At 38.4% G+C, this 12,892-nt stretch overlaps 1 protein-coding gene across 5 annotated transcripts in view; it reads left to right on the forward strand.

The window, feature by feature from the left end:
• The window catches only part of DIO2 (iodothyronine deiodinase 2), a 227,482-nt gene extending 218,279 nt beyond the window's left edge, over positions 1-9,203 (forward strand). For 4 of the 5 annotated variants that reach the window (XM_073242033.1, XM_073242030.1, XM_073242031.1 and 1 more), the window contains one exon: positions 3,473-9,203. In XM_073242033.1, the coding sequence (XP_073098134.1) occupies positions 3,473-4,051 (579 nt within the window). In that variant the 3' untranslated portion in view covers positions 4,052-9,203. The remainder of the gene's footprint in view (positions 1-3,472) is intronic. The other variant, XM_073242035.1, reaches the window with a different exon arrangement.
• Positions 9,204-12,892: the final 3,689 nt, after the last annotated feature.

Raw genomic sequence — 12,892 nt, forward strand, 5'->3', positions numbered from 1 at the left:
CCAAACACAAACCCTCCAAGAAGGAGAAATTAAGATGATAGATAACTTGTGGCCAGGAGACTTTCTGTGCCACTGTGGGAAATTAAAACAAAGTTCGGGAATACCAGGGGACGGCTTGTTTTCATTGAGCTGCTTTCCTGCAGCCTCACTGTTATTAGGAGACCAACTTCTTCACCATTTTGGCTTTTTTTGAAGGAATGCTTTGCTCCTGGGGTAAGCAAAGAATCTTCTGTCATTGAAGACAATAGTGATCTTTCCCACTGTGTCTCAGCAGGGTTCATAACCAAGCAAATCAAGGAATTCTCCATTTGAAACCCTGGTCATAATAGGAATTTCATTTTCCTGGTGATCAAATGGGAAGATGAGAAATGAACAATGATGTCTGTCCAAAAGATGTGTTTTTTTTTTAGTTTGAAGCAAACTTTTGATTTTTAAAATTTCTAAAGTTTTTTTCTTTATTGTTTCTGCATTGTTCTATATCAGCAGGTTTCAGCAGAGATGACAAATTTTATGATTAGTATATGATGCTTGTAAGAGCAGACTATTGGTCTACTCACACTTGGTCTTACAAATCATGGGTGTGTGTGGGTGTGTGTGTTTCTTTCATAGTTTTATTAAGAGCATTGATCGTACCTATACATTTTCTCTTACCTGGTCACCCTCATGAACATATCTGCTTATGACATTTTAGTGTGCAGTAGGGTCCCATGGCTGCTCAACAAAATAGAGGGTTGGCTGCTTTGATTTTATGCACTGACCAGCTGAGATGATGAAGAACAGATCAACAGCATTTGGCACTGGTTATGGCAGAACTCTACAGGAGGGGTCTAGGATCCACATTTCTAAAATACTTACTTCAGTGAGCATATCCATCACCCAAATATGATTAGTTCATTGCAGATCAAGGTTATTAAATGTAAAATTCTTCACTGACCCCCTGCCAATGAGGATAACTATCATTCACTCAATAGTTCGTTCAAAATGCCAAAGCCCACATATAAAGATAATCATATATGTGGTAGCCTTTCTAATTTTTAATTTTACAGTGAAGATGTTGTAGTTGTTCTAAATTTTCTAAGGTAAACTAGTCTGTCTTTTGGAAAAAGCTTATGTGGCTGAACTATACACTATAACTAAGAAGAGGAAGGTGCTTTAACTTTCCAAGAAAATTAACTACAGGTAACAAGAGAGTCCCTGTGACCAAAGGATTGAATTAGATTATTCAGTTGAATAATCAGGAATAATGCAAGGATCAACAGTTCTGCCTGGGTGAGAGTCAGGCGCATGGGAGACCTATTTAACGAGACCACACAATTGTCTGTAGGTCTTAATAATGATTCCAAAAAGCTGATGGATGTTTTCGTCACCCCAGAACCTGCAGGTCTGTGGTCCAGCAGTGATTTTTCTCCTGTGTAAGGGTCGCTCACTTAACAAGAAGTAGCTACAACTGGTGGATTTCGACTAATCTCAATTCATTCAGATCTTTATATCACACTATGTTGAATATAGCACAGTGACCCTGTTAATTGTTCTTGCTCTATTAAGTGGGAAAGATCTAACAAGAAGGTGATAGGTGTGCCAAACCACCACCTAAACCTACAAAGAAGTACAAAAAGGACACATAGATTAAATTTTTATCATATGCATACCTTTAAATTTTAGGTACATTTTAATACTTCAGAGACAAGTGTAACTACTATAAAATAATCCAGCTAAAATTGGATTATTAGGTTTCTCCATCTAGTATCACTCAAATTAACCAAGAAAATTAATATAAATAAAATAACTTCTACCCTGATGGTAGCTGAAGACAAATATACTTACTTTAATCACACCAACAGTTTCCTTTTCTAAGAAGAAGATTAACATGTTAAGATTTCTTTTAGAAAACTGATACTACTTGTTTAAAGCCTGCCCTGCTAGGATTTTTCAGAAGGAAAAGAAAAGACTTCTGTAATTCTTTTTCTCCAGTTAAAATGAAATATGCATTAACATTAGAAGTTTCTGAATAAAAGCCCTTGGGTGTTTTGTATCAGTTTGGATTGTTGAGTCTTTAACTATTCACTTCTAAGTGACTTCAATTAACAGCAGTGGTATACGTGGCTGTATTTATATGAGGGGAATCAGTCATTCCACTTGGAAGTGTTTTGTAATATTAAGGATAGTGTATAAAAATCAATCGTACTGTCGTAGGTTGCCCCTAATGTTATTGGCTTTGATTAAACCATTCTAGGGGAAGATCCAGTTGTGTTAATTCAAAGCAAAGTAATTGGTTCTTTTATGTTGCCTGCTTTTATTATCAATTTACAGATACAAAGGCCAGCAAACTTTCTTTCAGTCTGTGTTCAACTATTTAAACCCATGCAAGGGAGGCATATAACACAATTTACTTCTGGACCTCTTCTGCCTAAGTATTTTATAATTCAGAGGAGTTTGTTAGTAAAATGCATGGTAGAAAAGTAAATGGTTTGTGACTTCCTAGACAAAAAGTGTGAAGCAAACAGAACAACACATGACAAATGAGAAATTAAGGGTAGAATTCTGGAATAATTGTATATTTTTGTTCAGATGTTTGTTTGATAGACATGGTGAGGTTCTAGGCATAAGAACCCCAAAGTAAGCCATAGCTGTGGAAACCTCCAGGGAGGATTATACTAAGGAGAGCTCAAATCACTTCTAGGGATAAGCTTTTTAAACGTAGAGTTGCACAGAACAGATAGTGTTCTGTTTCTCATGTTGCTAATAATGGCAGCCTATACCCACACAGTGATCCGTAGTATACAAAGAGTTCTTTTCCTCCTGTTAGCCTCCAAAAATGTTTGAGGAATACAGGCATTATTATTACTGTTTTACAGATAGTTATGGTTGAAGTACTAAAGAGGCGAAATGGGAGTAGCCCTTCTCTAAAGTGGTGGACGCCAGGTTTTCTAGCTCTGACCAAGAATAGAGCCCATGGGTATCATTGTTCATTGGTTGAAATTCAATGACTTAGCATCATGCTAAGAAAATAAGGGTCTTTCCTACGTATTCAGAATTCAAAGTGGGAATTCAGAAAGAGGTACCTGCGCCCCATGACTCTGATCATTTTTCTTAAAGTAGGCCATCCACTTTTAACTTTGAAAATGAAGCCAGTTGATCATTTGTTATATGATGTGTGCTAAGTACTGACAGCCTACAAGGATAGCAGAGTATCAGACTCAGTGTAATTAGGAAAGGTTAACTGCTGTGCCTGTAATGATGAAAATAATTACTTTCAGTGACTGTACAGAACAGAAAGACCTTGTTCTCTTTAGGACCATTCTTTATATTATGTACCATCATGCCTCTTCATTCAGTATATGTTTACCACACCCTCTGAAGGAAATACCACATTTTATTAGAGCTAATTCTTTTTAGATAGAGTGAACTGAAGAGACCATGTGTTTAATATGGTATTTTTTTCCCTCTTTTTAAAAATTTTTTTCACCACCAGGTGAAACTGGGTGAAGATGCCCCCAATTCCAGTGTGGTGCATGTATCCAGTCGTGAAGGAGGTGACAACAGTGGCAGTGGTGCCCAGGAGAAGGTAACTGATGGAGCCGAGTGCCACCTTCTTGACTTTGCCCACCCGGAGCGCCCACTGGTGGTCAACTTTGGCTCAGCCACTTGACCTCCTTTTACTAGCCAGCTGCCAGCCTTCCGCACACTGGTGGACGAGTTCTCATCAGTGGCTGACTTTCTCTTGGTCTACATTGATGAGGCTCATCCTTCAGATGGCTGGGCGGTGCCTTCTCTGTCTTTTGAGGTAAAGAAGCACCGGAACCAGGAAGACCGATGTGCCGCAGCCCAGCAGCTCCTGGAGCGTTTCTCCTTGCCGCCCCAGTGCCAAGTTGTGGCTGACCGCATGGACAATAATGCCAATGTAGCTTACGGGGTAGCCTTTGAACGTGTGTGTATTGTGCAGAGACAGAAAATTGCTTATCTGGGAGGAAAGGGCCCCTTCTGCTACAACCTTCAAGAAGTCCGGTGTTGGCTGGAGAAGAATTTCAGCAAGAGATGAAATCTAAATTAGCTTGTTAAAAGTATGGTTGTGAAAGACCTTTTTTTTTTTTTTAAGTTATGTAAAGGAAAAGAAACTATGACCTGAATCCACTATTTCAACTGAGTCCTACTGTCTCCCCAAAAGACGAGACTTTACATGTCAGAAGAACATAAAGGTCTAACATCTCAATATTTCTTTCACAATTCAAAGGGCACTTGGCTACTTTGCAGCCCCATCACTTTTCTTCATGGTGAAAAGTGATGAATGAAAAGATCCCGACATGGAGAGGAAGAAACCCTGTTTCAGTGTTCTGCCTTGAAGAAAGAAGTGAAACAGCTGATGCATGCTTTGGGACCCGAAGAAAAGACTTAGCACAATAATTACTATGTTAGGGAAGTTCTATCCCTGCTAGTATAAGGGGCATTGCCTAGCCTTTATTCATCATGGATAGAGCCCAACTGCAAAATTCCCAAATATTTACTTAACAATGAATCCTTGAACCCAGGCCATGTGTTTGGCACATATGGGAGAAGTTTCTGATGTTCTTGGTTTGTAGCCGTGTAGTGCTCTATGCCAGTCTCATTATCACAAAGCTCGCCTGGGTATTTTGCAGACATCAAGAAAGATTCCTACCTGGAGGGTTAAAATGAATGTAAAATATGAGGGTTACTTTCTAGACAGACGGGAAAAATGCCACAAGAAAAGGTGACAGAAAGATTGGGAGACTTCATAGAGTTTCACCTTGAGGCTATAGAGTGGGACTAATTTGTTAGCCACAAAAACATGGAAACATACACAAGTCCAGAAAAAGAAGCAGTTCAACTAGAAGTAGCATAGAGGATAGACATATGAAATCAGTGTATTTATCATATATTCCTAGATTGAGGGAAAGAGGGGGATTGAAAGGGAAAAGAAAAACACACTTTAATATTTGTATTTTTGAGGATCTTTTTTGTGGAACCAATTACTTTTTGAAACATGTTTGTGGTATGCATATTTTCAGTGGGTGAATTATACCCCATGTTACTGGTGAAACAAAACCAGTATATCCAGTGGTCTCGTCCTGTCCCTCTCCATTTGTACAGTTATGATGTGGCCCCACTCACTCTTGGTCTCCGTATCCACAGCGGTGTTCTCTGAATGTATACTCTGCAGCTCAGAAATGTTTATCCAAATTCTCAGCTGCAGCACCATTTTCCAAAGTGGGTGAACTGTAAGGCATGATAGGTTTAAACAAACAGGTTTCTTTGGTTGCAAAATAGAAGAAGAGAAAGTTTAAGATCATTCCCACAAGTAATTTTGAAGCTTTTGATACAAGGCAACCCTCAGTGGCGTGGAATTTGGTAAAGTGGAATTTCCATTTCCATTTGAATTTGGACTTGGATCTTCCTTTGTTTCTGTGAGCTGAGTGAGGTCTAGGAATCTAAGGCCTCTATAGTACATTATTATAATGCTATTTTAATATATATATGCATACACCATATTTTTCTTTAAAAGCACTGTAGTTTTACCTATAAATAATATAATATCTAAATAGCATAATCTCTGAAGACTAGACCAATCAATTTGTATCATAGATTTTTTATTGTAAATTTGAGGATGCTATCAACTCATAGTATATGGTTGTATTGATATGTACCATCAAAGGTTTTTATAACCATTCCATTAGTAATTGAATCATAAAATAAAGCTAATAGAAAAAGATATCTCAAGTTGCAAATACCTTCCTGAACTATTTACCTGAAATGAGAAAAAAGTGTGAACTGAATGTGCATAAAAAATATATATTTTAAAAACTGGAGCAACATATCAGTCATATCACTAATTTATTGTATAGATATTAAAGCACTATTTTAACTGGTTATTTATTTGCTGCAACATTTAAACTTTCCAGTGTCTTAAATTCTATAAAATATACTGCTTCCCCCACAAAAAAAAGTAAATTTTGAAAATATGATGTTATCTAACAAATTTCTGGAAAATCACATTGAGAACAAATTATTTCATAGTCCCCAGTTGTTAAATTCTATATTCCAGCTTATCAGTGGGCCCACTGATTGTTATTTTCCAAATGGTGTTGAGATTTATGTGGTACCCTAGAGAAGTAAAATGAGAAATCGGTGGCAGCATTCTCACACTGTTGTCCTTAAACTCCCCCTTTGTTCTGTGTACAGTAATGGAACAGGATGTCGGAGAAACTGGTGGGAGGATGAGATTTGGCTGAGGTAGTGCTGGTTGTTTGGGAAAAAGGATGATGGAAACATCACCCTTTTGTGATACATTTTTTTTAAAGAAAGAGAAGATTGTGTGTGAGCAGTTCCTCTCTGTGAGGATAGTCCTATGGAGAAATGAAGCAGAAGTAAACATATAAAGGCATAGGCTGAATATCAGGGAAAAAGATATGTTCAATAGAACATAGAAGAGTTACTGGAATAAAGGCCATGGGGGCCAATGGAGAAAGAGAATTGACAAAGCTCAGGAATCCTAACACTATGTAGAAAGGCTTGGTGTTATCAGAGTTATGATAAGCCTGTAATTATGTGGACTATTTGTCTCAACATAAACTTTTATGATTTCCTATGGTGTATTTTTTTAGGAACTAAACAAGAACTCATTTGCAATAGAGGAGAATCAATGTTTAGCTGATATGCTCAGAGATATTATTAAATTGTCAATACCCACCCCACCTACCCAGTCTTTTATAAAGTATGTTCTCTGAAGAACTGTAGTTCATATAGATGAAAGTTTGAGTTCTTTTTCTTAGTACCTAAACAGTTTCTCCCCATAGGCTATGTTTACATGGAGCAATCAGTTTAGCCTTTAAACTGAGTTAGCTTGTCTGTTATTGAAACAGTTTCCAAGAACTTTTAGATATTATCATAGAATCTCGATTTACTCAAACATTTAGTGTTTGAAAGACTTACTGCTCAAAACTTATTTTATTTTATTGCTTAGAGAAAATATTAGTGGAATCAACAGTGAGTTTCTTGATTGGGCATGAAATGAAATGCCCATTAATATAGAAATAGTAATATAGAAGTGTTTGATACAGACATAAAAGTGTAACTGACCTCTTTAGAGGCAGATTCGCTTTATGTAGCTAAAGTGACAGTCATTTAACTTATGATTTTTTTATTCATGTTTTGGATCTGCTGGTTCTATGTCTTTGCTTTGTCTATAGAATGTACCTCGGGTTTTTGGTAATATGAAGTTCTAAATGACCTACTGATTTAGTTAAATTCTGTCATTAACCAGTTAATGCCTGGTCTGTGATCAAGGAGAGAGGAAGAGCCTGCTGTCTTCCATTTTGCCTGAGTGTATTTCACTATTTGGGCTCTTGAATAAAAATTATGTAGTATGGTGAGGTCATGCATGGGTACTATCTTACTGCATAAAATACCAGAGGGGCAGGTTAAAGACAGTATATATGCCTTTGGGGGAATTCCCAGCTAGATAAAAGGTACCCTTAGCATGTCCTGCGGGCTCTGTCCACAGCAAGAGGTATGCACTGATGCACAGGACTTCCCATACCATAGATTACATGAGGATGAACCTGAAGACATAGTCCATCTGACCTCTGGCTTGTGGGTAGGAGAATAAGCTTAAAGAGAATCACAGGCCATTACAAAGGGGAAACCGTAGACAGCAACTTCTGTTACATTGAAGGATTAATGAAAACTTTTAACAGCATTTAGAGCTTTTCAGATTATGCCTGATGGCATGTCTCTTGGCAATGGAGATTAACAATGGGGATTTTAATTCCAAGAAATTAAAAAAAAAAGATATTACCAAAAAACAGAGCTAAAATGTTTTTATTTATATTTCAAACTTCTCCCTACTTCCACCTTTATCTTAAAAATAGAAGCCAAACCCAGTCTTTGTACGTATGTCCAGAATGGGGCCTGCACACCAGTAGTGTGGTGATGGCACTCTCGTGGTAGTGTCTTGAGGTCAGTGATGAAAGGAGATGATGGGGCTTGGGAGAGTTAGTAACTGTGAAGAACTGGGCCCTGAAGGCTTGGCTTAGGAAGGTTTCTAAAGAAACGTCTTACCATTGGAGGAGACCTCCTGATATCACTAGTGACATTTGGGTAAGCCGAACACTGGGCCACTTCTAATGCCTTATGTTTGAGAGAGACCCAAAGCAAGGCCCCAGACTCGAGAGACCCAGCTCTGTTCCAGCGTGAGTCTGAACCAATAGAAAGCAAACACATGCAGATATTTTCCCATAGGTTGGGGCTTGCTGCCTGTCTTGGGCAGCAGCCCCAGAGCCGCAAGGGTTTAATATTTACTAAGGAGACTTCAGAGACCCAGGAGCTGTTTAATGAAGTCACTGTTTTGGCTCTAAATACCCTTTCCCCTGCCAAAGCAAACAGGTAAACACATAAGTGAAAGAAGCCCAGAGAGTGGGGTGGGAAACAAGTGAAATTCTCTCAAGACTTGTCCAGACCATGTCACTGGTCCGTGTAGTTTTTATGTGTTTTAGGACTGGAGGATGTGAAGACATGAGTATCCAGGACTTCATAACCAAAGCAATGAAAAGATATTGGGTAGGGAATGTTGGCCAGTTTTGTTTAGTTTTGCACCACATTGCCACCAGACTCTATCACTAGCCCAAATAATCGGGCACCCGAAGAGGGAGATGGCACTGGGCAGAGTTTTCCAGTGTGCGAATGATAACCACTGACAAAAGAGTCCGCGACTCAGTTAGTGGTTGGATGTAGTCACATTAGATTACTTCTGCCCATCTTTGTCTCCCTGGCAAGGAGACTATTCCGGGCATGATTTAGGAGTACTGGGGGTGCATGTGGTGAGTATGCACGTGTGTAGATCTCTGCTTCTCAGTTGCAGAAACAGAAATGCTCTGGAGATTATCAGTAGAAAGAGAGTTATTATACTGGTGCTGAGTGGTACCTGTGCTTTTACAATTTGTTCTTGTATTTTAATAAACTTTGAATAAGAGAATAAAGTTACTCTTTGGTTCTGTTGTTCTATTTTTTAATTTGCTCTCTAGACCTGGCCCCTGGCTGGAACACATTCATGGTTGACAAGGGAAAGAGAATCCATCATTCTGATATTTATTCCTTGGTATTTGTGGGCAAAGTCTCTGGCAATGCCAGGTTATTTTAATCTGGTTCCGTGTGCCAGAGTCTTCAAGGAAATCAAGACAAGTTAAGAGAAAATCTTCAGATATTTTCCATATTCGTGAGCAAGTTGCACACAGAATTCATGGAAAGGGGTCCGTTAAAGAGATGGTGGAACAAACTTTTACTTCATTATATTTACACCCTAGGTTTTCTACGTGCAACAAATAAATTTTCCAGGAAGTTGGTTAAAGCAATGTACACACACACACACATAACTTTTGCATACTGTGTGTGTGTGTACACTTATGTATGCTATATATAAAATTTGTATGATTGGCAGTGTATTAATGTAGAATAAAAAATAACATTTCAACACATTTATATCAAGCGCTTTCCACTCTGCGAAGGTGTAAAGGATATGAAGGGTTTACAGAGGCCCTGGCCTATTAATGACAAGGAATGTATTTGTGGCTTGTTTAAATATGTGCATTTTGTTTCTGAAAACAAATGACTTAACCAAAATATCAGTGTCTCTTGAGACTCTAGACTTGCTCATGATTTCCTACACACAATAATTTTATGAATATTTGTAGTGTCTTATATCATATTCCAGAATTTTAATGGAAATGTGAAGAATGACTGCTTTGACAATTATTGATTGTTGACTCTTTGCAGGGTGCAGTCTGTGCTAGGGGTAATGGGATGTGTAAAAGCAGCAAAACTCACGAAGACAGGACTCCCTGAAGGAGCCTGTCATGGATCTGTCAAGACTCTCTGCAAGTGACACAGTCAAATCAGTCTGCAAAAAAAAGAAAAGAAAAGAAAAGGAATTTATTGGCTGATATAACCAAATGCTAGAAATGGTTGAGATGAAACTCAGCTCAGGGACAGCTGGATCCAGGGACTTAGAAACCTTCCATGCTTGCTAAGTCTTTTGTCTCTGCTCTTTTTTCCAGTGTGAGCTTTTTCTCTCTGACTAGCTTCTCCTTATATTGGTAGATCTGGCTGGGGGAAGTTCCTCACTTACATTACTTTCCTTTTAATTTTATGGCAAATAACATTATGTTAGTTGCAGGTGTACAGCATAATGATTCAATATTTGTATAATTTGCAAAATGATTATCATAGCCTAGTTGACTAGTAACATCCATCACCATACATGGTGTGAAAGAATTTCAGTCTGAAATGGACTGGAGAATATATCATGGAAAATCTTGTGCATGTGCCCTCAGGGAAATGAAACTTAAGGACTGAGGTACTGATTTCATCTAAATATTTGATGTACAGAAAACTGGTAATATTGGAATTTTCTTAAATGATAGGGAATTGGTCAGTGATTGCTTCATATCAACCTTGGTAAGTTTTGCTGATGGTTTCCAGAGGTATGAGCAAGCGGTGGCCCAGGTGGGGTTGGTCTTGTAAAATAAGCTGAATTGAGCTATGTTTCTATAACTAGACTGGCTTTGTCACTTGGGGAATTTTCAAGCTGCTCTTCATTTGTTTTTTATTTTAACAGATGTTAAATGAACTTCCCCCCCTCTTTACACTCCCTGAGCATAAATACAGCCTACCCCAAATCCCCAGCTGACTCACCTGTGGTTTGCTATAACTTTTGTGTCTTGAATTGCAATTCCTCTGCTAGTCCCAAACTCATCTATTTGGATATTTTGAGCTCGCTTTAGTTTCCCTCTTTATTTAGGTCAACGATAGTTACAAAAAAATTCTGTTTTCTTGTGATAGCAACTTTTAAGTATACTAGCTTAGCAACTTGCCAATATGCAATACAATAGGAGATTATTAACTACAGTCACTATGCTGTATATTACATTCTAATTATAAGATGATTCAGATAGAGTTTGACCCTATCCCCAGAGAAGGACTTGAATTGGACCAGCTTATGTTTCGCACCTACTCTGTTGCCTTGGGAGTAGGTAGGGTCTATTACCAGAAGAAAGAGACCAAAAAGTGCTGGAAATATATACAAAAGTATTAGAGGTTAACTCAATAGCCATTGTTTATAACTTCCCTAATAATAAGGGTTAAATAAGAATATGGGGCACCTCAGTCAGCGATTGGATATGTACAGTCAGTAAGAACAAGTTCAGAGGAAGGAAGGGTTCTATGGATAGAGCTGTCACAGGAGACTGGAGTGAAAGGACTTGGATTGATCCAGGAGAATGGGTAAGATTTAGATAGGAAGGTAGACCTCTCCCATTTAGTAAGTCAATATGTATTTACTAAGTGTCCATTAGTTGTGACTAAGAAGGCCAGATCAGTCAAAAACACTGAAATACGTCCATCATCCTTAGAAGGGAAAATCCAGTTTAGTGGAAGTTGAAAGAACTGAGGATAGGAGCTATGTTTTATACTTCTGTGTATTTTTCTCTCTCAGGTAAGCAGACATTTAAATAAGTAAAATACAATCACCAATAAATGTTTTGAGCATCAATTAGGTCATAACTAAAGTATGAGCCACCAACACACTGTATTCAGGGGGTATATATATACAAATAACATAAAGTAAGGTTTCCCAAACTGTGATTACAGTGTAGTTGGTAAATGAAAAACCTAAACATGGGTATCTAATGTACCAGATATAACCTCAAAATGTACTGAGCCTTAGAAACTTGAAGGTTTGTCATTTAACTCCATATAGAAGGACCTTCAGAAGAAATGAGAGAAAAAACATAGAAAAGGGCATTTAAAAAAATAAGCCTTCCAGACAGCATTGAGCCCTTAAAGCTATTCTAGGACAATTTGTAATAAAATTCTTTGGTAGAATGCATTGTATTCTGGCATTCTGCAAAGGTATTCACAATCCATTTCCAATTTTCACATGGGGAAGGATTCACCGTGGCTTAGTCACCTTAGTCAACTGCTGTAGCCTAGATTTGTGCAGTAGTCAAAAGGAAGATATGCGAAAGTAAGAAGCACAGACTAACGTCCCAACACACACTATAGCAAAACTTAAAAGATTTTTAATCAGGAAAATGAAAGGTCTATTACTGTGAAGCTGATGAGATGTTCTGGGTGAGTTTGCACATCCAGTCATTGGGAAATCAACCTTCAGGAGCCAAGACTGGCTACAGCTTGGCTGTTGTTCGGCACCCCACTGAGCACATGCTGAACACTTGGACCTTGTTGCTTAAATATACAGGGGGGACAGTTCTATGTCTTATAGCTGCCTAGGTCTTCTAGCGTGGTGGCAGAGAGTCCAGGTGGCTCTTAATAAATTGTGGCCATTTAACTGGCACAGACTGGGAGATGGGACTGAAAGAATGAGAGGTCCTAGAGTCATCCACCCACTTTCCTGCTTCAGACAAGGGAGTTTAACTTCTGTTTCCTGTCATTGCAGTCTCCTTCATCTTTTCCCTTTTCCTCCCAAAAAGGAAAGAGTTTTAGCCTGATGGCAGTGATCATAGAGACAAGATAGGATGGCTTGGTCTGGGTAGTTGACGCAGTCTATATAATTCAGGCAAAAATTTCGGTTTATACATTCTAGACGTGTGAGGCAATTTAGGCTATTTATTAACATGTGTACCGACCACAGGCCTAGGTATCCTCATAGGCCACTCCCAGCAGAGGCGATATTCCTCCTTAACGCTGCAGGGCAGCTATTCATCAGATGTCCCTACTTCAGCTGCCAAAACACCAGTCTTTTGTGTTTGTGTTCATTTATACCTTGTTAGTTACCTTCACTGTTAAAGATTTAAGTGCATTACCAATTCTAATGAGAGAAGGAGTACATGTTTGACATTGTAACATTTCTTTAAAATGAAGACAA

The sequence above is a fragment of the Manis javanica genome, chromosome 8 (genome assembly GCF_040802235.1).
Source record: "Manis javanica isolate MJ-LG chromosome 8, MJ_LKY, whole genome shotgun sequence".
NCBI lineage: Eukaryota > Metazoa > Chordata > Mammalia > Pholidota > Manidae > Manis > Manis javanica.